The 26332-nt window shown below is 41.7% G+C and overlaps 1 protein-coding gene across 5 annotated transcripts in view; it reads left to right on the plus strand.

Moving 5' to 3' along the window:
* Window positions 1-26332, plus strand: part of ATM (ATM serine/threonine kinase) — a 124475-nt gene that overhangs the window by 95279 nt on the left and 2864 nt on the right. For 3 of the 5 annotated variants that reach the window (XM_032427692.1, XM_032427693.1, XM_032427695.1), the window contains 18 exons: window positions 1138-1242; window positions 2514-2633; window positions 3641-3875; window positions 4369-4536; window positions 5601-5714; window positions 6355-6572; window positions 7030-7237; window positions 8156-8269; window positions 8603-8761; window positions 9396-9534; window positions 10739-10821; window positions 12086-12226; window positions 12932-13048; window positions 16038-16187; window positions 18052-18217; window positions 19706-19792; window positions 22511-22625; window positions 23523-23586. In XM_032427692.1, the coding sequence (XP_032283583.1) occupies window positions 1138-1242; window positions 2514-2633; window positions 3641-3875; window positions 4369-4536; window positions 5601-5714; window positions 6355-6572; window positions 7030-7237; window positions 8156-8269; window positions 8603-8761; window positions 9396-9534; window positions 10739-10821; window positions 12086-12226; window positions 12932-13048; window positions 16038-16187; window positions 18052-18217; window positions 19706-19792; window positions 22511-22625; window positions 23523-23586 (2503 nt within the window). Of the gene's footprint in view, window positions 1-83; window positions 246-1137; window positions 1243-2513; window positions 2634-3640; window positions 3876-4368; window positions 4537-5600; window positions 5715-6354; window positions 6573-7029; window positions 7238-8155; window positions 8270-8602; window positions 8762-9395; window positions 9535-10738; window positions 10822-12085; window positions 12227-12931; window positions 13049-16037; window positions 16188-18051; window positions 18218-19705; window positions 19793-22510; window positions 22626-23522; window positions 23587-26332 lie in introns of those variants that run through there. The other 2 variants (XM_032427694.1, XM_032427697.1) reach the window with 2 other exon arrangements.

Raw genomic sequence — 26332 nt, forward strand, 5'->3', positions numbered from 1 at the left:
AAAACGTATTTGCTCATGAGAGTCTTTTTGTTTATAAATCCAAAGAAAAATATAGTCCTTTCCCTTCCCACGCCCTGCTGCAGACTCTTGAGTTAGTCACCACTTTACTGGCTGGATGGTTCACAGAAGACTGCTTATCTTTACTGATAAAATATCTCCCTCTGTAAAAACTGCTAAACCAGGAACACAGCAAGATACCGTTTATAACCTATATCATAATATCACCGTTGTTTCTGAAAGGAAAGCCAAACACCTAATCCGGTAAAAGATTTTGCTTTTATGTAAAAAGTCTTATGATGACATAAACACCAAAAAAATGAAATCATATGAATTTTATGTTGAATTACCTTCATCGAAAAAAATTTCATTAATTGAAGTGTCTTTCAAATTTCAAACTATTAGATTGCTATAAAATTAGAGATATGCTTTCATATTTTTACAGCATTTTACTGGAGGAGCTTATTCTTGTCACCTCTGTAAATCACCATAGACTGTTCTTCCCATTGCCGGCTGCATTTCGGGCATGTAGGCTTTCTCTGTGTTCTTCCTGCAGGCCAAGCTGTTTCCGCCTCAAGGCCTTATATGCATCTTGTTCCATGTGTATAGAATCTGTCATTCAGATTCTAGTTTAACAGGGCCACATATGAGACCTGTGCTGCCCACCCATCCAAAGTAGCCACCCAGGCGTTCTGGTACCCTCTTTTAATTTGCCGCACGTCCCTCGTCACTGTCCAGTATTTTTTTATTTATTGTCCATCTTCTCCAAACCACAGCGTAAACTCCAGGAGGATGATGACCCTACCTGACTTGTCCACTCACAGACCCCTGCCTCTGGAAACTGGTGCCTAGCACCTGGCATACAGTTGGTGTTCACAGAGGCAATAAATGAGAATGTAGCATAGTTAGAATCAGGCAAAATATCTGAGAAATTTACTTTTTTCTGCTTGAATAATTTACATGATCCACAAAATTCTATGTATTTCTTGCCAGAATTCCTAAAAATGCATTTTTTAAATGGAGAAGTTGTAATTTTAGTTGTCAAATTTTGGTTTTTTTAGTGAAACTATTTATACATGTATATTTTAGGATTCTTTGTTTATAATTACATTTTTTCCTTTTATGTTTTAATTATCTCAGCAAAGGAATAGAAGGAACCAGTTACCACGAATCATTGTACAATGCTCTGCAGTCTCTGAGAGATAGAGAATTCTCCACATTTTACGAAAGTCTCAGATACGCCAGGTATTATAAAATGAGTTACTATATCTTAACATTTAATGTCATGGCTTCTTTTCTGAAAGCCTGATGAATAATTTCAGTGTGAGGATTTGCACTGGTGAAGGGATAAGGACTTGGTGGCTTTGGTCTGGCTGTTTCTTTGTCATTGCCATCCTCCCAGAAACGAAGGTCCCTGTGTGATGAATCATGCCAGTCGCGTTGACACTTGAGCAGCACAGATTGGGGGGGGGGGGTGCGAAATCCTGTGACTAACAACTTCATAGCTGCTCTACATCTGAGAAATAAGCGCTGGGATGTGGTTTTTCTTCCACAGGAAGGTTTTAGTAGGAACTGTGGGTGTGCTTATCTTAACAGTTGTTTTCCATATCTTGAAAAGGGATTCTGTGTGTTTCAAATGTTTTATATTAGGGAATTATTTAATGCATATATGTCAAATACACATATATATGTATAGTACTAACAGAACCTTTCTGTGTTTTGTTTTAGATGTAGCAGCATGCTCATATGTTAGGTACTTACATAAATTGTTACATTTTTTATATATATAGTACCTTTTTATTTGTTCATGTGGTTCAAATCTGTTTTTTCCTTTAAAAAAAAAAACAACTCCCTTTGGGACCATGTCAGCTCTTTATGCAGAACCTTCAAGAACGTCTTGTTGATTCCCACCTCTCTCTCCATTTCCTGGACCTCTGTGGCCCAACAGTTTTAATCTTGTCTCCTCTAGTAGTTGTGTGGCATTTACCTCTCAGCATTAGTGTTCCTTCTGTAAAGTGGTGACTCACGGTCAGGGTTTACCGATACTTGGGCTTGTTGTGAGGCACAGATGAGATCATGCACAAGAAGGTACTTAACTATAACGGACTAACCACACATAACACACTGGTTTTTATTTAATAGTAGTTAGTGACCTATTAAATCCTGTATTTTATTACAGAAATATCCGCTACCATTTCAGTGCTTATTACGTGCTGGCCATTTTGTCAGGCTCTTTGCTTACGCGCTCTCTAAGCTTCAAAATAATTCTGAAAGTGGGAAAAACGTAGGAATCCAGTAACGTGGCCTGGGTTAGCGGCCCAGAGTGGGAGATCCAGGGTGAACTCTCAGTCTGAGTGATGACTCCATGCCCGCCACGTTTTGCTGCTGCATGCGAATGTCAGGAGCATTTGGTTACCAGCAGAGCCAGTGAGAAGAACTCTTTACAAGCAGATTTGAGCTTCCGTCTTTCTGGAAACCTCTTAGTGTCCCACGTATCTTGTATTTTCTGCCTCCAGGGTGAAAGAAGTGGAAGAGCTATGCAAGGGGGGCCTCGAGTCTGTGTACTCTCTCTACCCCACACTCAGCAGGCTGCAGGCCATCGGCGAGCTTGAGAACATCGGGGAGCTGTTCTCCAGGTATGTGGTTCGGACGACTTTGTAATGAACTCTCAAGTGCAGCTCTGCTGTTTTCTCTCTGCAGTGACTTACAAAACAAGAAAAGAGGCTGTCAGTAGGTTTGTTTCTTTTATCAAGATATGTCGATTAGCCTCGTGAGCTGTGCTTTTAGTAAAAGAAGCATTTTCAAAAATATTTATTGTAAAAATACAAGTTTTTGGAATTTAGCATCATTGTGCTTTCTTCTTCACAGCTCTTCCCCTCTCGTACCCCAGATAAAATTGTTTTTTCCTGGTGGTTTGCCAGAGCGCATGGTACGCCATTCTGTTGTAGCCCTGCGTTGGATCAGTGTCGTTCTAGGTGTCCTCCGCAGTGCTGTTCTAGAAGCTTCCGAAAGTAGCTGTCATTTCCTAGTCCTCCCTTTGTCATCTTCTTCCTGTTCCTGCTTCTTCTCGATTCCTGTCAGTGCAGGGGTCCTGAAGGATCAGACAGTACTTCTTCGTGTGGACTTTTCACGTAAACTAGTTGTACAGTATGCATTTTCTCTTCTTTTAATAAATAATGTTTGCCAGGTGCCAGTATTTCTCTCACTGAATTGTGATTTCTTTAACAACTGTACTTATGCATAGAGTCATCCCTGTGCATAGTTGGGCACAGTAGAAATTAATGAGTTCACCTCATTTCCTTGCTGACATGTCTCCTTTTGCCACAGGGAGCACTGGAGCAGGACTGGGGGTGTAGGCGTGTTGTGTGACGGGCCTGATGAATGTCTTCTCTTTTCAGAAGAATATATACTTAGAAATGCTGCTTTTTGTGAGGTTGAAGAGCATTTTTAAGAAAATCCTTAAAGATGTTCATCGTCTGTAGCTCCTGTGTTTTGTAGCTTTCTCAACTTTGGTCCTTCTTTCAAATTTCTAGTGTCGTTACTGCAAAAACCCTTTGTATTATATCTTAAATATAGAACCTACACAATAGGGATTTTGTTTTCTTCTTTCTCTTGCTTACGTGAATTCTGATTGTGCTTTCAGGTCAGGCACGGACAGGCAGCCCTCTGAAGTTTATGCTAAGTGGCGGAAACACTCCCAGCTTCTCAAAGACAGTGATTTCAGTTTTCAGGAGCCCATCATGGCTCTCCGCACGGTCATTTTGGAGATCCTGTTGGAAAAGGAAATGGAGAACTCCCAGAGAGAATGTTTTAGGGACATTCTCACCAAGCACCTTGTAGAACTCTCCATACTAGCCCGAACTGTCGGGAACACTCAGGTAATAGGATTCAAAACCGTGTAGTCTCACCCCGTGACCTTTCCTTTTATGACAGAAAATAGAAAGCATGAGTGAAACAGAAATGTCATTGAGAAACAGACTGCTATAAAAATATTGTTTAGCATAATTGTTCAAGATTTCCCATTTTGGCATCAGACCTGAGTTTAAGCCTTGGACAGGGACTTACCTTCTCTAAGCCTGTTTTCTGGTTCTAAGATGATAAGATACCTAACTTACTATATTGATAACAGTTCAGTGATGGTACACAGTGTGCGTATGCACACATACACGTACATACATATGCTTGTATGTAAATATGTACTTACAAGAAAAACAGGCAGATGTGGGGCTGGGGGAGGCAGGTAGAGATGTGCTTAAGACGGTCCTGACACATAGTTGTCAGTGAATGCTGGTTACCGCTGTCGTGATGATTATTCACGGTAGTAGTAGTAATAGTAAAAGTATTTATTCCTGTATGTCCTTTTCATTTCAGCTCCCTGAAAGGGCAATATTTCAAATTAAACAGTATAATCGAGCTAGTTGTGGAGTCTCTGAGTGGCAGCTGGAGGAAGCACAAGTATTTTGGGCAAAAAAGGAGCAGAGTCTTGCCCTGAGTATTCTCAAGCAAATGATCAAGAAGTTGGATGCCAGTTGCGCAGAGGTTCACTTTTTTTTATTGACTGAATTAATTCCTGTTATAAAAAAGTTACTGTGCTTTAAAATATTTTTAATAAAGCCACAGTGAAGTTACTGGTCCATGAACAGGAAATTGTAAAAAAGGAGCCTGGAAAATTAGTATTTGTAAAAGAAGTCTAGAAAATACTCATTTTTTTCTATTTGCAGTAATTCTATCAGTCCAACTTGTGGTAGATTGATTTGATTTATCCCAATGTTAAGCCTTTTTTTTTTTTTTAACTTTACGTAGAATTGGAGAAGAATGTGTGGGAAACAGACATGAAAGAGCTACTCTAGGCACAGGCGGGGTGGGGAGAAAGAGCTACTGTAAGTTTGAAATAAATAGGAGAGGAAAGGCGTGAGAGAACAGAAGTTAAAAGAAGAGCGTGTTGGAGTGACTGTCAGCCCACCTACTTAGGGAGTCCCACGTCTGATACTTTCTTTACCGTCGCCTGCCGGCTACTGACGACTTGTCGGCCTCTGTAGTTCTCTCTCCGGCGTGTGATGGGGACGGAGTAGAGGCGTTGGTAGCAGTCACGCTGTGCTGGCCAGACACACACGTGCTCAGTGACGCCCAGCTGACCGCGCTCTGGTCCTCGTTACCCGAGAGCTCGTCACTGTGCCACAGCACTGGGAGCTGACAGTATGATGTTTGCTGGTCGCCCAACAAGTGTAGCCTGAAGTAGGTCTGGCTACGGGTGCCCACCCTCCTCGTACCTTGTTAGTGTTGGTGTTGCCCTCAGCATATTAGGGGTAATGACAGGACTCAGGTCACAGGGTTCTTGAACCTTGAACCTCTTGAACTGCGGTAATACACACCGATAGAGCCTCTGCAAAGTGCCTAGCTTATATGAGTGTTCAGGAATTGTGAGCTGCTCCAATAGGAGAGATTGTTTCATGAAACTTACCTACTTGTCATTATTAAAATCGTTTTATGGTGAAAGCAGATGAGGAAAAACATTTTTAACCTGCTTTTCCCCCCACATGGAACGTACTTGCGTATAGTCGTGGTGGTGAATTACATTTTAAGGTTTTGCTTTTTGTATACAGAATGATCCTGACCTAAGACTTATCTACGCAGAATGTCTGAGAGTTTGTGGCACCTGGTTAGCGGAAACTTGCCTAGAAAACCCTGCGGTCATCATGCAGACCTATCTAGAAAAGGTAAGCTTTTCTAACAACCCTTGAGAGTTGCTCAGCATGAACACACTGTTGTAGCTCTGTGTAATTTTTAAGGCAGAATGAAGTACAGTGGTAAAAAAGAAGGACCCTGTTTTGAAAGTAAGCCCAGATGTGTCCTCCCTCTACCCCCTACCACTAGCTACTCTCTTAACCAGCTGTTTCTGATCATTTCTCCATTTATTTATCTACGAAAAGAGCTGATAGAAGGAACATGCACGTCAGTCTTTATTCCTTTGTAATCTCAGCCACCCTATAAGTAGGACTCGCACTTCTGCGCTCCAGCCCCTTTCAACCTTCCTGTTGCTCCTTCTTACTCCTTTAGTTTAATTAATTTTGGAATAGCTAGTGTAGCATGAAAATCATAATAGGACTGTCTTTAAATTTAATGGAGGCCTTTGTTTTTGTACAGTTCTTTAAAATATTAGCTGTTGGGGTTATTTCTACACTGTCAGAGCTGTTTGAAAATTTAAAATACTGTACTTCATATAATTTAGCTTAACCGTATATATGGTTCATATATATGTATAAATTGAACTTTAGTGCGGTATTTCTTTGATTTGAGTGATTCTTTAGATGCATTTAGTATCTCTATATAATATAAAGGGATTGTGTTTTCTTCAAGGCAGTGGAAGTTGCCAGAAATTACGATGGAGAAAGCAGTGATGAGCTTAGAAATGGAAAAATGAAAGCATTTCTCTCATTAGCACGGTTCTCGGACACTCAGTACCAGAGAATTGAAAACTACATGAAATCATCAGAGTTTGAAAACAAGCAGGCTCTTCTGAAAAGGGCCAAAGAGGAAGTGGGCCTTCTTAGGGAACATAAAATCCAGACCAACAGGTAATGAGATGTCTCCCAGTGAAAGTGGTAAGATACACAGAGATACGGTGACTGTATACGGAGAGATTACTGAACCAGAGCATGAATTCATGCCGTGTGATTCTAGGTGCACTGTAGAGTGTAGAGCTTTTTGGGTTTGTTGGTATCATAGTTAAAAAGAGATAGGTGTTTAATTTAAATACAGAAGAGTGATCTCTTCCGATGTAATCAAACCCTTCTTCAGACCTGCCTTTGTCTGGCATACAATAGGGAAAGTAGAGTTAAATAGGCATCTTGGGGAGGGTCCACTTTGTCCCTGGTTGCCTAGAATGGCTTTTGAATTGCACAGACTTTCAGTTACTAAAAGGAAGTTTGTTCCCTTATAATTTTTAGAATTTTGCTTTTTCTCCTGGGATGGACACCTGACTGTTGATTTGTGTTGTGGGTTTTGTGTTTTCTTTTAATTATCCAATGCAAGATACACAGTAAAGGTCCAGCGGGAGCTGGAGCTGGATGAATGTGCGCTCCGTGCACTGAAAGAGGACCGGAAGCGTTTCTTATGTAAAGCAGTTGAAAATTACATCAGTTGCTTACTGAGTGGAGAAGGACATGATATGTGGATATTCCGTCTTTGTTCCCTCTGGCTTGAAAATTCTGGAGTTTCTGAAGTCAATGGCATGATGAAGGCGAGTCTTCTTTTTGAATCCAGTGCTCTCGCCCGCGCTCGATAAGCTCAGACAGAAGCCCGCCGGCGGCAGGGACTCGTACGTTCTTTGTGTCCCTGGTGTTTGGTTCGGTGCTCTACTCAGAGGGTCGTGATGAGTTCCAGTGACGCAGGTGTATGCAGAGAGGAGAGCATGTAGTTCCGTCCTTGCCTGTACCCTCTCAGTGACCACTGGAAGATGCCAGGGTGCCAGACTGGGAGATTGGGAAGGCAGCTGACGATGCTGTGACCCCAGGCGGGGTTTTCCTCCTGCTTCATCTTTTCTGAGATTTTTACAGTGAATTACTTTTGTAAATGAAAAATAAAGTTTTAGGACAACATTAAGGCAGTAGTATTTCGTAAGTTTTTATTTAAAAATTTTAGATTTTATTAATGATATTAAAGTTATGCTTACAGGACCTATATTGGCAACCAATTTGAAGCTTACAAGTAAAATGTTTCTTCTGGATGAAAAGAATGATAAGCCTCATGATAGAAGCAATCTCTGCTGCTAGTACTCATTGAATCCTGTTAGTTTTAGCATATAGGGCACAAGTTACTCCATTGTATTATACACCGACTTCTCCATAGTCGAGATCACAGTACCCTCAGATCCACATTTGTCCTCCTTGGGTTCACTGGAATGAAATCAGTGCGAGTGTTCCAGTTCTGAATACAGTTTAATTTAGGATCAAATACTGTGACTCACCAGTGAATCGATCTAGAATACCCATCAGGAAGACTAAGAGAATGTCAAGGGAAAAAATGTAATCAGCGAAGTGTTATTAACAAGTAGATGCTTGTGCTGGTAGCATTTATCTTACAGTAATTTATTTGCTTGGATGTGAGACTTTTTTAAATGCATTGTTTCTTAAGGCTTTTTTTTTTTTTTTTATGGTAGACCGATGGAATGAAGATTCCATCATACAAATTTTTGCCTCTTATGTACCAGTTGGCTGCTAGAATGGGGACCAAAATGATGGGGGGCCTTGGATTTCATGAAGTCCTCAATAATGTAAGTAAACCTGAAAATCAAAACACAGCTGCTTTTCTTTCATATATTATACATTACCGTTCCACTCTAGGAAATGAAAATATAGAAGTATTTTAGTCATTCGTCTTTATTATGCTGTAAAAGGGCGGGAATAAGAATTTCCTTTTGTCTCATCTCTCCGTTCTCTGTCATTTCTCCCTGTTCCTCCGTCTCACACACACGCTCTACCCACGGCGGCATCGGGTGGAGAAGCACATAGCTGTAACGCCAAACAAAAGGAAAAATGTTACAGATTTTCTAGTTTTGTTTGATTGGTTGGTTGCATAAAACTAATAGTTCTTTATTTTTTGACAGCTTATCTCTAGAATTTCAATGGATCACCCCCATCACACTTTGTTTATTATACTGGCCTTAGCAAATGCAAACAAAGATGAATTTTTGACGAAACCAGAGGCAGCAAGAAGGAATAGAATAATTAAAAATGCACCTAAACAAAGCTCTCCGCTCGATGAGGTATTTGGATTAAACATACATACCTTTTTGAATTGTAGTATTCATATTTTCCCACAATATTCCTTTCTTTTTTTTCTAAAGATTTTATTTATTTATTTGACAGAGAGGGAACACAAGCAGGGGGAGTGGGAGAGGGAGAAGCAGGTCTCCAGGAGAGCAGGGGCCCGATGGGGGGCTCCATCCCAGGACTCTGGGATCATGACCTGAGCTGAAAGCAGACGCTTAACGACTGAGCCACGCAGGCACCCCAATATTCCTTTCTTAAATCTCAGGGATTCTAAGAATGTGTGTTGACCGTATTCAGTTTTCAAATCCTTTGTTGTTATGCCACCTAAAACTGGTTCAAAATTCCTGAATATTCTCCAAGCATAGTGGATACCAATACTTTTTTCTCTCACAGCATCGAGCAAAGAAAAAATACATTTCAAAATACACCCAAGTCCTTTACTGTTGATATTATTCTACTTTTGATGTATTTCATTCATAAGGTGACTATTTCATTCGTTTCTGAGTGATTATAATCTTTCCAATGTTTAGTGCATATATTTTGCTTTTCCTTTTGTTATGACTCTGAAAAGTTTAAGTCTTGGGTATTTCTTTATGTAATGTTTTTTTGTTTTTTCTTTTTGAATAGGATCGAACCGAGGCTGCAAACAGAATAATACATACTATCAGAAGTAGGAGACCTCAGATGGTCAGAAGTGTTGAGGCTCTCTGTGATGCTTATATCATATTAGCAAACTTAGATGCCGCTCAGTGGAAGACTCAGAGAAGTAGGTGTTTGAAAGAATGACAGTTGATTTTACACTATGTTTTTCTCTGGACAGATATATTAATTACAGAGCCTAATATGTAATCTCTCTAACTTACCTACGTCACATTCATTACAGACATGGAGGTCCTTATGATTACACTTTACACATTGTCCAGAGCTGAATTTTTATCCAGTAGCTTCAGCAACCCCTAGTCACTTACCATTTGATATCTTCTGTCATCTCGTAATATATGACTGCACTGAATTAATTGATTTCTCTGGGTAATCTCCTGGTACAAATACTTGTCGCAGAGAATTAATTGCGTAGAGGCAAATCCATTAAAATAACTGAATAACTGACAGTTTTCAGGGTCAAAGGTTTCTTAAAATGATGTTGTTACTCACCGTGCCCTAGGTCTTAAAAATGAGAAGGCTTTACCATTTCCTCCATAAGCATTAGAATGCCTTGCATGTAATCCTTCACTCTTCTTACTGTGTCTGTTCAAATAATTATAAACTGCTGTAATATTTGGTTAGGGGTATACACTTAGAAGTCTCTCTCCCCATATTTTAACAATTGTATTCCCTTTTATGTTCAGAATCAGGTCTTTGCATTTAAGTTCTTTTTTTTTTTTTAAGGTTTTATTTATTTATTTGACAGAGACAGTGAGAGCAGGAACACAAGCAGGGGGAGTGGGAGAGGGAGAAGCAGGCTTCCCGCCAAGCAGGGAGCCCCATGTGGGGCTCGATCCCAGGACTCCGGGATCATGACCTGAGCCGAAGGCAGCCGCTTAACGACTGAGCGACCCAGGCGCCCTGCATTTAAGTTCTTAATACTTGAAAAAAAGAATGAGAATTCTCATAGTATTCCTCTAAGCAAACAAAGCATATTGATCGTCACATCCTTTGGTTACATTTAATAGTAATGTGGCGGGGGTACATTATCTATGTAGTGTGCACACCGTTGTGTAATTATCTTAAGGTGCTCGGCCTGGGCTGTCGGCTGGGTCTGGCCTAATTACTCATGCCAGGTTACCTGCAAAGTCAGGTGTAAGCCTTATCAGCTGTTGCCGTGCTCTGGCCCCGAGCTGCGTTGTGTCCCGAGCCCTGGGTCTTCATTTCTGGATCGGGGCCTAAAGCGCAGATGAGCCACAGGTTGCGTCTGCTTCAGAGCTGTTCCTCAGTGTGTAGTTGTCACCAGAACCTCTTTATTTTAAATACAGAAGGCATAAATATCCCAGCAGACCAGCCAATTACTAAGCTGAAGAATTTAGAAGATGTCGTTGTTCCAACTATGGAAATTAAGGTAATTTACTATTACCTGTCTTGATTTTTCTATTGAACTGAATTCCTCTTAATTAGGTTAACTGTTTGAAATAGATCAAAAGTGGTTAAAGATCAGCACTTTCATTTGTTTTAACCTTTAGTTTCTTTACAGATTCCCTTTACCTAAGTCTTAAAATACTTAAAGGACTCTCCTGCTTTCTTTTCTTTTGCCTTCAGTTTTACACCTTCTGTCTTCCTTGTGAGGAAGGTTTGTAGACTGTTACCTTTAGTGGCTAAAAGAAGAAAAGTTTCTATGTGCTTATGCCAAGATTAATTTTTAACTTGGCAAGAAAGTCCCTAAATGCTTCATATTTTAAAAAGTCTGTGTGTTAGAATGTATTGACTGTCATGTATTGTGCTATTAACACAGTATGTGTTACAGTATTAAATTAACTGTAATATGCATGATACTTTTAGCTACGTTGTGCTGATATTTTATTGCTAGAAATACCAAGTTGGCAGGGATATATGTAATAATAGATGTTACAGTTTAGTAATGGACTGTTAACTACAGAGAACATACTGATGGTGACCAGAGGGGAGGTGGGTGGGCGGATAGGGGAAACGGGGGATGAGGATGAAGGAGTGCACCTGTCATGATGAGCACCAGCTAACGTATGGAAGTGCTGAATCAGTATATTGTGCACCGGAAACTAATAACTATAAGTTAAATAACTGGAATTAAAATAGAAACTTTAAAAATTTTTCAAAAGGATCATTTGACTACATTCTTAGTATATGTAGTTATTTGAGTTGAAATGTAGCTGCGTCATATGGATTAACTAAGACCTTTCTGACTACACTAGCAAAAGTATTTAGCTGAATATTTCCTGAAAATGCCGGAGTTAGCAGTTCAACCTAGAAGATCACTCCCCACACTTTTCTAAAAATTTACCTTACTATGTTTTTGTGAGACATTTACTGTTTCTCAGAGGACTTAACAGACAAAGTCAGCAGTGAGACCTGAAACCAGGTTCTTTAGTAGCTTTTTGGCAACACTATTCTAACACTGTGTGCCCCAGCATTAGTGAGAGATGTTTAGAGAGGTGACTTCATAAACCTTTCCAGTGTTAAATTTTGTTTCTTTCATTTAAACAAGAAGTAAATTATCACTTGAGCTCTTAACCCACAGCACATTGTCATTCATTCCTCTGTTTAATATTAAAATTGTCGTTTATAATTCATTCTTCTTTAAAAGCACATAGTGTAACCTGACCTCTTCTCTCATTTATATGCTTTATTAGGTGGACCCCACCGGAGAATACGGAAATCTGGTGACTATACAATCATTTAAAGCAGAATTTCGTTTAGCAGGAGGTTTAAATTTACCTAAAATAATAGACTGTTTGGGCTCTGATGGCAAGGAAAGGAGACAGCTCGTCAAGGTGAGACTCCCCCCCAGGGGTGTGGTCCTTAGTGTCTTAGTGAAAAAAGTTAAAGCAAAACTGTAGTTGATATTTACTTCCTGCTTTGGGTCTTTATTTTTCTTCTCAAAAATTGCAAGTGAGGAAAACTTATAGAATATAAATACATTATTTTCTAGAAGCAGATTGCTTTTCTTAAATTTTTTGTGTCTCTGGAAGGCCAGCATTGTAACAGTTGATTGAAGTAAAAGAATACTTTTAACACGTACGGATATGATGAAGTTAACAATCCGCTTGCTTGTCATGGAAAAACTGTTCAGGTGATAGTTGCTTATTTTCTTGAAGAGTTCAAGTTGAAGGCCCTTGCTTCAAGAATCCTGAGTGTGGCACTGGGCCAGCTGCTAGTAAATGTATCAGAAAGGGGACGGCATTCCTCGCTTACTCTGCTCCCAAGTTCTCCGGGCCGTGCTGGGAATTCGTGGAGGAGTTCCAGTGAGCCTAATCCCAGAAGCATTGAGGGGGAACGTTTTTCTAAACTCGTCTGCCTACCCATGTTACAGCATATTCTAAACGAAAGACTAGGTCTTAGTTATTTAAGAGACTGTGAAAAGGAGTACAGATGCTCAGATGGATTTCTGAGCACCCTTTCTTTGTCCTCATGCTCTCTGTGCGATTTTATCATAAAATGGACTGTGCCCAGTTGCTCGTGCTTTGTTTACTCTGAAGGGCCGTGACGACCTGAGACAGGATGCGGTCATGCAGCAGGTTTTCCAGATGTGTAACAAGTTACTGCAGAGGAACACGGAGACCAGGAAGAGGAAACTTACTATCTGCACCTACAAGGTGACTACTTCGCGCTTCTGCCCCTTCATCAAGAGCCTAGAAAAGATGCCATCACCCAGATGAGCGCTCAGCCAGTGTTTTCTGTGAGAGTAAACATTTTAGACTTTGTGGGCCATACAAGGTCTCTGTGGCATGGTGATTGGAAAAATACACATTGTGGATGGTGGCTCAGGAGTCCCGGTCCTTTTGCCATTTGGGCACCTTCCCTGCTAATCATGAAGCCCTGTTTTTCCCTGTAGTTAGTCTAAAAAGAAATCTTTTGTCAGATCACATACAGTATTTGGAAGGGCTGGTTCCTGACAAGATGAGTGGGTTCCGTAGAGATCTAAGAGACACCTGAGGCTCAGCAAGTTTAAAGTAGAACTTCTGATGAATACCTCCACCCCCCAAAAACCGCACACCAAACACGTCTCCTCCTCACAGATGAGCAGATGGCACAACCTTCCCCCAGTCGCTCGGTCCAAAGGCAGGAGGCGGTCTTGTCTTTTTCTTTTAATTACTCTTGGAAATTTCAAACATATATGAAAGTATATAGAATAATGTAATGAATTCCCTTGTACCATCACCCCGTTTCAGTAGTGATCAGCTCATGGATAATCTGTTTCATTTCTACTTCTCCCTACTTCCTTCCCTTCAGTATTATTTTGAAACAAAATGTCCTATCATTTCATCTGTAAACATTTATTTCAGTGTGTAGTTGTATAAGATAACGTCTCTTTAAAAAAACAAAACAGAACCACAATACTGTCATCACTCCTAAAAGAGCAGTAATTCCTAACTATCGTGTAGGAATGTCAGCATCATTTTAAACTCCTCTCTCTCAGAGCTCACACCTGTTCCGTCAGCACGTCCTCACCGGCCTGCGTTCGTGGAGTCACTGTTCCCGCCCCTGCCCTCCCCCCCTGCAGTCACGTCTCCTCGATCGTGTCTCACTGGCCCCTTCCTTCTTCCCTGTGCCACCAAAACTCCTTTATTCACAGCCGTGAGGAGGATCTGTTTAAGAGTCTGAGACAGACTAACTATGTCCATTTCCTGTTCCGAACTCCAGATGAGTTCACGTATCCCTGAATGAAAGTGATGGGCCTCTGCTGTTCTCTCCGCAGCTTCATCTGCCGCTCTCCCCACCCTCCGCTCTGACTTTCTCCCTGTGACGGCTCAGCTGCTCTTCCTGCTGTGGCTGAGATCCGGCACTTTGGTGTCACGTCCGGGCTTCCCTCCCCTCGGCCTGGAATACTCTTCCCTCAGGTCCCGTCCTCCGTCTCTCACTTCATTCAGGTTTCTCTCTGTGTCACCACCTCACAGAGGCCTTCTCTGACCATGTCTCTCTTAGTCACTTTTTTAAAATGCCTGTTTTGTTCTATTAAACACATAATAGACTCTCCACAAACATAGTTAATAAATTAATGAAAGGCCTCCTTAAGGCACAAGACAGCTCAGCATGTTTGAGTACATTAAAAAATGGATAGAATTAAAGATTCTATAAAGACAAGTGGCCAACTAAGAAAAATGAATTTAATAATATTAGTAACAAAGGTTTGTTGTAATATTAATAACAATAGGGATTTATATACAGAATGCATAAATAGCTGTCACCAACCAGTTGTAAAAAGGCTAACATGTCAGTAGGAAAATGGGTAAAGAATACAGACAACTCAGGAAGAAAATATTTGAGTGGCCAGTGAGCCCATTAAATTTTACTCAGCCTTACTGGGCATCTGAAAATAAAATGGAAGCCACAGTGAGGTACTGTTGCGCACGTCTCACGTCGGCACAATACTGGGGGTCTACATCGGCATAACTACTTTGGATAGTTCTTTGGCAACATCCGGTTAACTAAGCGGAAGACGCACATCCCCTGTGACCCCGGTATTCAGTTCCTGGTGTGTGTATATGTGGGTAATTATGTGTTCTTACACAGTCTGTGGTTGTTGAAACAAATGATTTAGGGTTACATGTACTAATGCAGATAAAATAGTGCTGAGTGAGTAAAAAACAAATTGCAGAAGCATTCACGGAGTATAATACTCTTTTACTTAAAGCTTACAACTATGTACATATTGCTTTGAAATAAAAATATACCAGAAATACCTGAACATTAACGATAAGCAGATAACTAGCAGTCATCTTGGTGGTGGGGACGGGCGTGGGGCCAGGGAGGGGTACACAGGGAGCTTCATCTCTCTGCAGCAAATTTAGTGGGTAAAAGGATGTTTGTTTCTATTATTTTCTTTTTTTTTTTTGACATTTTAAGATTTTATTTATTTATTTATCTATTAGAGAGTGAGCGAGAGAGAAACAGCATGAGAGGGGAGAGGGTCAGAGGGAGAAGCAGGCTCCCCGCTAAGCCGGGAGCCCGATGTGGGACAGGACCCTGAGATCATGACCTGAGCTGAAGGCAGTCGCTTAACCAGCTGAGCCACCCAGGCGCCCTGTTTCTATTATTTCCTATACTTTGTGTATGTTTATATATATGTCAGTTTTTAATCTTTCCAGTAAAATTGCTCATTTTATGTTCAGGAATATATTTCCTCTTGGTGTAGCTAACAAGACTCTAAAGCAAGAATACATATACTTTTAATTATCAAAGTATATTAGTATTAAGGTTATAGTCAGTATTTTCCAAAGTGAAATTCTTCAGAGTGTTTGATATTAAAAGTATGAGGAAAGCAGGTAAGTCCTCTGCTAAATGGAGCAAACTGTGGCTCAGGCACAGATGCTACTGAAAAGCCTAGTTAACAGGGCCGACCTCTCAGGGAATCCTGGAGACGGAGAGCACAGCAGGTCCTCGGGAGTCTCAGCCGCAGGCTAGAAAGTCCTGTTCTTGGAGCGTAAGTGTGTTTTCCGTTGCTTACCTGCAAGGTGTCCTGTCTCCTCTGGACACGGACACAGCAGTACGGTCCACGGAGCTGCTTCCCCCGGTCTGTGGTAGGTGAGTGGCCGTCACGTGCCCTCCGGGACCCTCCCACTGATCAGAAGGCCTCTCGTGCAGGTGGTCCCGCTGTCGCAGCGGAGCGGAGTTCTTGAGTGGTGCACAGGCACTGTCCCCATCGGTGAGTTCCTCGTGAGCAACGAGACCGGGGCTCATCGGCGGTACAGGCCGAGGGACTTCAGCGCCGTTCACTGCCAGAAGAAGATGATGGTGAGTGACACTCACAGGTATAAGTCCGTGCACGACCGTGGACCCGCTGCCGCAGCTGACCGCTCTCAGACGTTAGAGCACACGGTCATGCTTCGGTGTCACCGGGTGGTGATCCTGAGTGAAAGCAAGCACGCCCCCAGCGTGGAAGTGTGTGTGAGTGAAACGGGAAGGTCTGTGAACTCCATAAAGTGCCGACCCTTGTCTGATGAGAGATTTAACGTTCGGTGGAATGCTAATTTGCTTCCAGTTTGGGGTAAGCTAATTCTTAACAGAACAGACAAAACACTAATTAAACCAAAAAATAGATAACAAAATAATTTTTATATAAAACTGATAGACCTTTTAAGACATTGGCCACATCACTCACACTGGCCTTGTGGCCTGACGTTCATCCAGCCACAACATGGACTGGACGTGCCTTTTCCCCTGGGCACTGCGCTAACACTTCACAAATGTTAGGACTCATCATCGTCGTACTTACCCCATTTTAAAATGAGAGGACGTTCAGAAATTTAACTTGCCCAGGTCAGTGAGCTAATGGTGGAGCAAGGATTTGAATCTTGTGTGTCCAACCCTGAATCTGTTACCTTTCCTTGTAATTTTTTAACTGGGTGGCAAAGTGCCGCAGGTGTTGTGATGGAAAGCTTTCCCGGGTACCGAGCAGGCCCAGGGGTGGATGTGGTGCGTTCTACCTGCGCTGGGCAGGACTGGAGCCAGATCCAGAACGGCTTCGTAGGGCAGTGGCCTTTGAGCCGAGATGACTCGCTGAATTGGTTTTCTAAGTAGAAGGCGCACGCAAGCAAAGGGAAGGAGGCCCGGACAGGCAGTTAGAGACAGCAGAGGCTTAGTTTTTGAGGAGATCAGTGAGACTGAAGCAGTAGTTGTTAGTCAAAAAATGGAGGGTTGCTTCATGAAATGCTAAGAACTGGGTACTTTATCCTGTAAGCAGTAGAGAACCCTCGAGAAGGACAGTAATACCAGATTTGCATTTTAGAGAAAGAACTCACAGCACTGTGGGCTACATTTTTGAGAAGCTGACTAGAAGCGTGACACAGGGGACCTGAATTAAGACGAATAGCAGCAGGAATGGAAAGTAAGGGGTACATACCAGAAATATTAAGGAGGCAGAACTGATAGGATTTGGTTACTGATTAGAAGTGGGGTTGGGGAAAAAGTAATCAGTGACACCCAGTGTTTGGGTGATGGGGTGGATGGAGGGGCTCCTTACCGTGTAGAAGATGAGAGAAGTGGCTGAGGTTTGCTGAGGAGAAGGTGAAGAAGTCGTTCGGGTTTGGAAGTGATCCAGGTGAAGATGCTGACGGGCAGTCTGAGAAGCAGGCCAGGCGGAGCTTCATAAAGACACTGGGCCAGAGAGAGAGACGTGGGGTCGTCAGCACATGGTGAGAGTGCAGCCCATGGAGGTAGACCAGCTCTGCCGCAGGAGAGGATTACCTAGTGAGAAGATACTGGAGGACGGATCTGAGACGTGTCAGCCTCTTCGCCATCCACTCTTGCTTTTCTGTTGCCTGTTGGGCCCCTGGTGCTCAGACAGTCCGGAGCCGTTTCTGGCTGTTTTGTGTTTACTTCCACATAGATAACAGAATCATTCCAATTCGAATTGAATTAAAACAACAGTCACTGTTGGTGTGTCTCCTTCCCCTGAGATTCACATGTGAAGCCTAAAGGGATTATACCTTGTCACTGTTTCCCTGACCAGACTGTTAGCTTCGGGGGTAGATAACACCTTGTTTATCTCTTCATTGCCTCTGCATCCCTCATACTGTTTTCTATCTAGAAACTCTCAGTAGACATTAAAGTAGTTGAACACAATACTGAGAAAATTTTATATTTGATCTTTTTAAAGGATGTACAAAAGAAGTCGTTTGAAGAGAAATATAAAACGTTCATGGATGTCTGCCAAAAATTTCAACCGGTTTTCCGTTACTTCTGCATGGAAAAATTCTTGGACCCAGCCGTTTGGTTTGAGAAACGACTGGCTTATACTCGCAGCGTGGCTACTTCCTCTATCGGTAATCGTCCTGTCCGTTGTAGCCCGTGCGGCACTGGCTGCTTTCTCAGCTGCAGGGGTGATGGTGCTGAGGGAGCTTGTCAGCCAGACCGTCCTCGTCATTCCGTCATTGTGCGTCTCGTTCGCCTCTCGGCTCGTAACTCGTTCTTCTGAGCTTTTGCAGGAAAGAATTCTCCTACTCCAAGGAGAGAGAAGACCGGCTCTTCTTTGTTCAGTAGTGAATATGGCGTATTTTCAATCTTCCCTCAATATGTTATTTTCTTTTTTTTTTTTAAGATTTTATTTATTTATTTGACAGAGAGAGAGACGGTGAGAGCAGGAACACAAGCAGGGGGAGTGGGAGAGGGAGAAGCAGGCTTCCCGCCTAGCAGGGAGCCCGATGCGGGGCTCGATCCCAGGACCCTGGGATCATGACCTGAGCCGAAGGCAGACGCTTAACGACTGAGCCACCCAGGCGCCCCTCAATATGTTATTTTCTGAGATCGCCTTTGGGAAATAATAAAACCCATGATAACTATATTTAACTTACCTCCTTTAATTTAATTCAGTTTGTTCTTTTGCACAAAATCTCTATTATCACTGAGTGACTGAATCTATTTAATAGAACTTTATGTTTGGATTAGAAAGCATGATATATATTCAGATACGCAGGGCACACTACATATTTTGACCTTGTTTTTTTAATTGGTAAGAGACTGGAATAGCTAGACAGGGCTATTAGCCAAATCCTAGAGTATGAAAACTAATGTTGAATAGCAGAGATCTTCTAATCTATTGATTTTTTAACTAAGAAAGGCCATCCCTCCATCACTTAGGTAGCATACCCCGAAAGGCAAGGAGTGTATATTCTGAACAAGTTCTCGGTCATTAAAAAACCCTCTTCTTGTCTACAGTGAGAATCACTAATCTGAGTCAACTAATTTAGTTTATAAATAAGAAAGGAGACCCACCCAGTTCGTGACAGCGCTAGCCAGGTGCACGGGCGTCCTGTTTCTTCTCTAACACCACGTGCTGTTTTCATTAGGTCAGAAGTGTTTGGACATGCCATCATCTATCCTGAAACAGAAATGTAGTTTTTCCTGGACATATATCTGATGAAATGAGTTAATGATTAATTTATGTTAAATTTAAAAGTATACTCAGTAAAATATTTGAGGGCATATAATGCCTTGCTAAATAATGGGTCTCAACTTTGACCACACTAATTTTCAAAGTATGAATATTTTTAAATGTATGCTTATTAGTAAAGGGAAAGCTGTTTTTTAGCTCACCATGTAGAATTTGTAAAATGCAGTGTTGATGAAACAGCTCGCAAGATCTGACTTAAATTCAAAGTGGCAAGTTATGTGCATATTTTCCTTGAAGCCGGCTAAATAGCCTACGCTACTTAAAAATGTTGTCAGTGGTATTAGTAGAAATTATGGGTCAGTGTGTTCTAGAAATAGATGGTCCCAGGGATTTCAGGTTGGTTGGTTGTTTTTTTCCCCAGTTGGTTACATACTTGGACTTGGTGATCGACATGTACAGAATATCTTGATAAATGAGCAGTCTGCAGAACTTGTACATATAGATTTGGGTAAGTAATAAAAGATTAGAAATGCATCTTTATTCTGTTTATTAAATACTTGGTCATAAGAAGTGATATTTGCCTCCAGGATGTTACAAGTGTGAGGGAGACAGATCAAAGTAATAAGTGTTGTTTAAAAAAAAAGCATAAACACATGCTAGAGGGAATAGCTAACTCTGTTGAGATAATGAGTGAAACTTACTACAACAGGTGACATTTAAGCCAGGTCTTAAAGAAAGGAAAGATAATCCAGACAGAAGAGAGAGCAAATACAAAACGGGGACTAATGAAGATGTAACCTGTAGGAATGGTGAGATGTCCGATATGGCCGGAGTGAAGTTTGCGTGTAGTTGAGTAGCTGGGGAGGTAGCTTGGTACTAGACTGTGAAAAGCCAGGCTCAGCGTTTCAGCTTTAACCTGTGAAACAAGGGGGGGAGTAAATGAAGATGTATTTAAGTAGGACATGATCACCTCTAATTATTGGAGAAATAATTTGGGGAGCAATACTGGCAGTGGAAAGACACGTTAGGGGCTAGTATAATAGTTCAGACAAGAAAGGATGAGGACTTGGACTAAAGTTGTAGAGGTCAGGAGCTGGGCTGTGGGGGACATTTTCATCGTAACCTGCAGCCGGGATGTTAGACATGGCAAGGGCGGGAGAAGGGATGGCAGGATAACTGACGTTTCTAGCGAGGGAACGCAGCAGGTTTTGTGAAGAATGAGAGAGCAGTGAGTTCACTTTTGCATCTTGTCTTTAGGTATTACTGGGACTTCCGGGTGTAATGGGCAGTTTCATACACAGGAAGGCGAAGAGCTTGAGCATAATGATAGAGCTGTACCGCCTTCCGCTGATAGATGTCAGCTGAGGGCAGCGGGCTGGAGGAGGTTCTGATCGTCTGTATCCTCCTTGATAAAGAAGACTGAAGACAGAATCCTAAGGAATGCCAGTTTTGAAAAGCCTGAGTCAGAAAAAACATTGAGGAATAACCAGCAAGTCATGGGAACGAGGAGGCAGGGGCGGGAAATTTTTCATGAAGGAAGAAGTGCTGCTGTTGTGTCTGCTACAGCAGGTCAGATAAGGTCAACACTGAAAACAGGCCTTTGAATTGAACAGTTAATCGATGTTCAAGGTCTAGGAAGTTAATCTGAATAGGATGGAAGAAGTGAGATTGTGGCAAGGTAAGGACTTGCAGAGCAGGAATGTGCGCTGTCCACGAGAGGTTTAGAAGGACGGGAGAGGCATTGGCTCTAGAGATGAGAGAGACGTGCTCCAGCCTTTTTTGTTTGTTTTGAGGGTTTTTTTGTTCATTTGCTTTTTAAAGATGAGAGCGGCGTGCACATGTTCTATATGGATAAGCTGGAGGAGAGAGACAGAGATCCTGAAATGGCGAGGGGAGTCCTCAAGCATCTGGGGTACAGTTAGCTTTACACGGGAGGCACGTTAGCTTTTCCACTGAGAGGAGGAAGGTCTTGAGCCAGAGGAGAAAGAATTGGAGGGAAGTAACATTTGCTGTTCTGTTTTAACTGAGAAAGCAAAAGCCTGCTTGCTTGCTGAGCAGCGGAGCGGGGTAATTGGCCTTGTAAGAACAGTACAATGCAAACCGGGCTCCACGGAGGTGAGACCAAGAGCCGGGTGGAGACGGGGAGCGAAGGCGACGTGCCGAGCAGTCCCCGGGGCGCTCGCCTACCGTGAGGACCTGCACTTGCAGTCGGGCCAGTGGTGTCTTCCCGCGCCTCCTCCCAGCCTCCCTGAGTCGCAGCTGTGCTTAGAGAAGTGTGGAGGGGCCGGGGGCCAACGAGACGTGAGGCAGCAGTGAGAGTGAGCAGCCTTGCACTCCGCACCCTGAGTGGAGTAGGGAAGGAGGAAAGGCTGACAGACTAGAAATCTCAGTGAGTTTGAAGACTCTTTAATAAGGGGGTAGAAAAAGAGCTTTAAGATTTCTAAGAAGGTGTAGTCTCAGGAAATTATCAGTTCTGTATTATAATCCATATAAGTTGTTGCTGAGTTAAGATGGAGTTCCATTAGAATGGAGAAGATCACATATATTACATGGTTTTCCCCAGAATGAATTCAGTTCTACGAAGTTACAAAAGAGTAGTGATTGCTGGAGGCACAGAGTGAGTGGGAGGGCAGTAGGCTGGGAGGGATGTGGGTGGCTGTAAATGGGGCAGCTTGAAGGATCCTTGTGGTGATGGAAATATTCTGGACCTTGTCTGGATCGGTGTCCGTGTCCTGGCTGGGAAGCTACTGTATAGTTTTGCAAGATTGGGGGGAAATGAGGAAAAGGTATATGGGGAATTTTGTATTTTGCATATTGTATCTTATGAATGCATATCAATCTATAGTTATCTCAGAATAAAAAGTTTCATTTAATAAAAAGTTTTAATATATAACTAATATGCGTGTATACTTAAATACATATAAATTAAGATTATATGCATACTTTGCATTTTAAATCCTACCCATCACTATTTCATTTTAAAAAAGCACCCTTTAATCTAGAACTTCTCTAATTATGTCTGGAAGTTGCTACGCTTTTTAAATTTGAGGTGCATCTCCTAGACCGTGGCAGAGCAGAAACAGAATAAACCACTGTGAGTGGTACTATGTGTTACTATGCAGTATTGATGACAGATGATCTGGGGCCTTGCACAGCTCACACGCCCCAAGGGAGGACAGTCAGTTTGCTGTGGAACCTCCTAACCTTGCTGTACTGTTTCCTTTAGGAGTTGCTTTTGAACAGGGTAAGATCCTCCCTACTCCTGAAACGGTTCCTTTCAGACTCACCAGAGATATTGTGGATGGGATGGGCATTACTGGTGTTGAAGGTGTCTTCAGAAGGTAAGGGTTTACAGCAGATGGTTTTTTATGTCAAAATTATTTGGATTATTGATTTCTGTAGACTCTAGGATTCACTGCTAAATCATGTTCCAGTGCTGAAAACCCCGGAGTAAAGACTGTAATAGTTTCCCCTTCCTTCAGACCACCTGGGACCTCACCCTATAGAACATACATAGCTGTCCTTCCTAGCCCCTTCTGGAAGCAGCTTGCCTCTACCGTTAATGCCTCTGTCCTCGGGAACTCCGTTTACTGCTCAGAACTCCTTCGGGCGCTCAGTGTTGGGCAGATAAGCTCTGCTGAAGGCGCGTATGATGGACTGGTTCCTGCTGAAAGCACTTCCCAGGTCCCTGTAGCTCCCCAGCATTGGTCCATGTGCTCAGCTTTTACTAGAGTAGAATCCAGTCAGAGTGAACTAATAATTAACGCAATAATCACTGACTGAAAGCAATGTTTCATAGTAGTACTGTGTGTTATTCTTACAAAGGCTTAGCTTACATTCATATAGATATATTCCTTTTTTTTTTTTTTTTAAAGATTTATTTATTTGACAGAGAAAGACACAGCGAGAGAGGGAACACAAGTAGGGGGAGTGGGAGAGGGAGAAGCAGGCTTCCCTCTGAGCAGGGAGCCCGATGTGGGGCTCGGTCCCAGGACCCTGGGATCATGACCTGAGCCGAAGGCAGACACTTAATGACTGAGCCACCCAGGCGCCCCTAGATATATTCTTTTCAAAAATAATTTACCGAAAATGCAGTCTGCCTAGTACTGTGCTCTTTGAGATGTTAATCTGGGAATTATTAATAAGAATAGTCTCGGCACAGTATACATGAATATATAGCGATGAAGAGATGTTGGACACGGTGTGTAACAAGATCCATATTTGTAACGTGTTTGTAGATGCTGTGAGAAAACCATGGAGGTCATGAGAAGCTCTCAGGAAACCCTGCTAACCATTGTGGAGGTAAAGCGTATTATAAGGAAATCTTTATTTCTCTGCCGTTAGACTGTGTATCTTGTTAGGACGTCACTGATTTGAGGATCAGTGCTTCGTGTTAGTGTGGTGGGATGGGCAGCGGGAGGGACGGGGGTGCGCACATCAGTAAACAGTGGTTTAGAAACGCTTCCAGTCCTACCAGGTTTCTGGGCATGTTACGGCTTCCTAAGTCATCTCTAGTGTTTAAATCATAAATCAGCACTTCGACATCTTTGCTCTCTCCTGTGGCATGACTTGCTTTCAGAATGGTTTCCATTGGGGTTTTGAGAGAAATAGTAAATTATATCCCTTTGCCCAGGTTCAGAACATGTAATCACTGCCTCATGTTGATCAGGCAGAAAGAGGAGAAAGTAATGCAGATTTCTAGGGCTTAATGACATTAGCTCTACCCCAGAGAGAATTATGTACCTAAAGCAGTGTTTCACCACCCTGGTAAAGGGTGTGTGGGCAAGAGATGAGTTGTGTTTGCTCCACAAGGATACGTGGGAGCCGGAGCACAGGGGACTCCCTTACTTACAACCGTCAGCATTTATTCCTTTAACCTGGTGGTGCTCAGCTGGCTGTACTTGACTATCACCAGGACAGCTTTTAAAAAATATTGATGCTGACCATCTTCAAACCGTACTTCAGGGGTGGGGCAGGAACATTTGTTTTTTTAAAAGCTATTGATATCTACTGGGTGGAGGCCAGGGATGCCGTAAACATCCTGTAGTGCACAGGACAGCGCCCACAACAAAGAAGTTTTCAGCCCAAAAATGTTAGTAGTGCCTGGATTGAGAAACCCTGCTGTAGCTTAATCGGTCTGTATTCCTTTATTGTTTTCATTCAGCCACTTCTGTTTTGGTGGTAAGACTAAAGTCAGTTTTTGAAGTAGTCTGGTTCTTCCTTGATTTCAAAATTTACAAATATGACGCCTAACAGAAGGCTTAGGGTTTGAAATAATTTGTGTTGTTTTTCTACTGAAACCCAAGACGACCATTATAGACTCTTTGTAATAGTAGAGACCTCCATTCCTTTTCATTATTTGATTAATAAAATGTACTTCCCTATGGGTTCAAGCTGAAGTAACGATCAACTTCATATAGACTGCTATATGCAGAAGACGTCATAGACAAACCTAATGGTAACCACAAATCAAAAACCAGTAATAGACATGCAAAGAATAATCCAAGTATATCATTAAAGAAAACTAACAACCATGAGAGAAGAGGATCAGAGAAAAACTACAAAAACCACCATAAAACAAGTAACAAAATGGCAATAAATACATGTCTATCAATAATTACTTTGAATGTAAATGGACTAAATGCTCCAATCAAAGACATAGTATGACAGAATGGATAAAAAAAACAAGACCCATCTATATGCTGCCCACAAGAGACTCATCCCAGACCTAAAGACACCTGCAGATTGCAAGTGAGGGGATGGAGAACCATCTGTCATGCTAATGGATGTCAAAAGAAAGGTGGAGTAGCAATACTTACATTGGACAAAACAGACTTTAAAACAAAGACTGTAAAAACAGACAAAGAAGGATACGATATAATAATAAAGGGGACAATCCAGCATGAAGACAAACATTTATGCACGCAACACTGGAGTAGCCAAATACATAAAATAGTTAATAACAAACATGAACTCATGAATAGTAATACAATAATAGTAGGGGACTTTAACACCCCTCTTCTATTGATGGACTAGCAATTCAAACAGATCAACAAGGAAACAGTGGCTTTGAATGACCAACTGGACCAGATGTACTTAACATATATTCAGAACATTTCGCCCTAAAATAGCAGAATCCACATTCTTTTCAAGTGCACATGGAACATTCTCCAGAATAGATCACATATTAGGCCACAAAACAAGTCTCAACAAATTAAAAAAGATCAAAGTCATACCACGCATCTTTTCTGACCACAGTGCTAAGAAACTATAAGTCAACCACAAGAAAAAATCTGGAAAGACCACAAATACATGGAGGATAAATAACATGCTACTAAACAATGAGTGGGTCAACCAAGAAATCAGAAAGTACATGGGAACAAATGAAAACACAATGGTCCAAAATCTTGTGATGCAGCAAAAGCAGTTCTAAGAGGGAAGTTTATAGCAATACAGGCCTACCTCAAGAAGCAAGAAAAATCCCAAATAAACAGCCTAAACTTACACTTAAAAGAGCTAGAAAAAATACAAAGAAAAATCATGCCAGTAGAAGGAAAGAGATAATAAAAATTAGAGCAGAAATATATGAAATAGAAACTGAAAAAAAAAAAAAAAAAGAAAAGATAAATGAAACCAGGAGCTGGTTCCTTAAAAAGATCAACAAAATTGATAAATCTCTAGCCAGACTCATAAAAAAAAAAAGAAGGGATTCAAAATCACAAATGAAAGAGGAAAAATAACAGCCAACGCTACAGAAATACAATTACAAGAGAATATTATGAAAAACTATGCCAACAAATTAGACAACCTGGAAGAAATACATAAATTCCTAGAAGCACCTACCAAAACTGAAGCAGGAAGATGTAAAAAAATTTGGACTGATTACCAGCAAGAAATTGTTGGGAGTTTTTGATTACTGATTCAAACAAAACTCCAGGACCAGATGGCTTCACAGGGGAATTCTACCAAACATGTAAAGAAGAATTAATACCTATTCTCGAACTATTCCAAAAAATAGAAAAGAAAGGAAAACTTCCAGATTTATTGT

The sequence above is a fragment of the Phoca vitulina genome, unplaced genomic scaffold (genome assembly GCF_004348235.1).
Source record: "Phoca vitulina isolate PV1807 unplaced genomic scaffold, GSC_HSeal_1.0 scaffold38, whole genome shotgun sequence".
Classification (NCBI taxonomy): domain Eukaryota; kingdom Metazoa; phylum Chordata; class Mammalia; order Carnivora; family Phocidae; genus Phoca; species Phoca vitulina.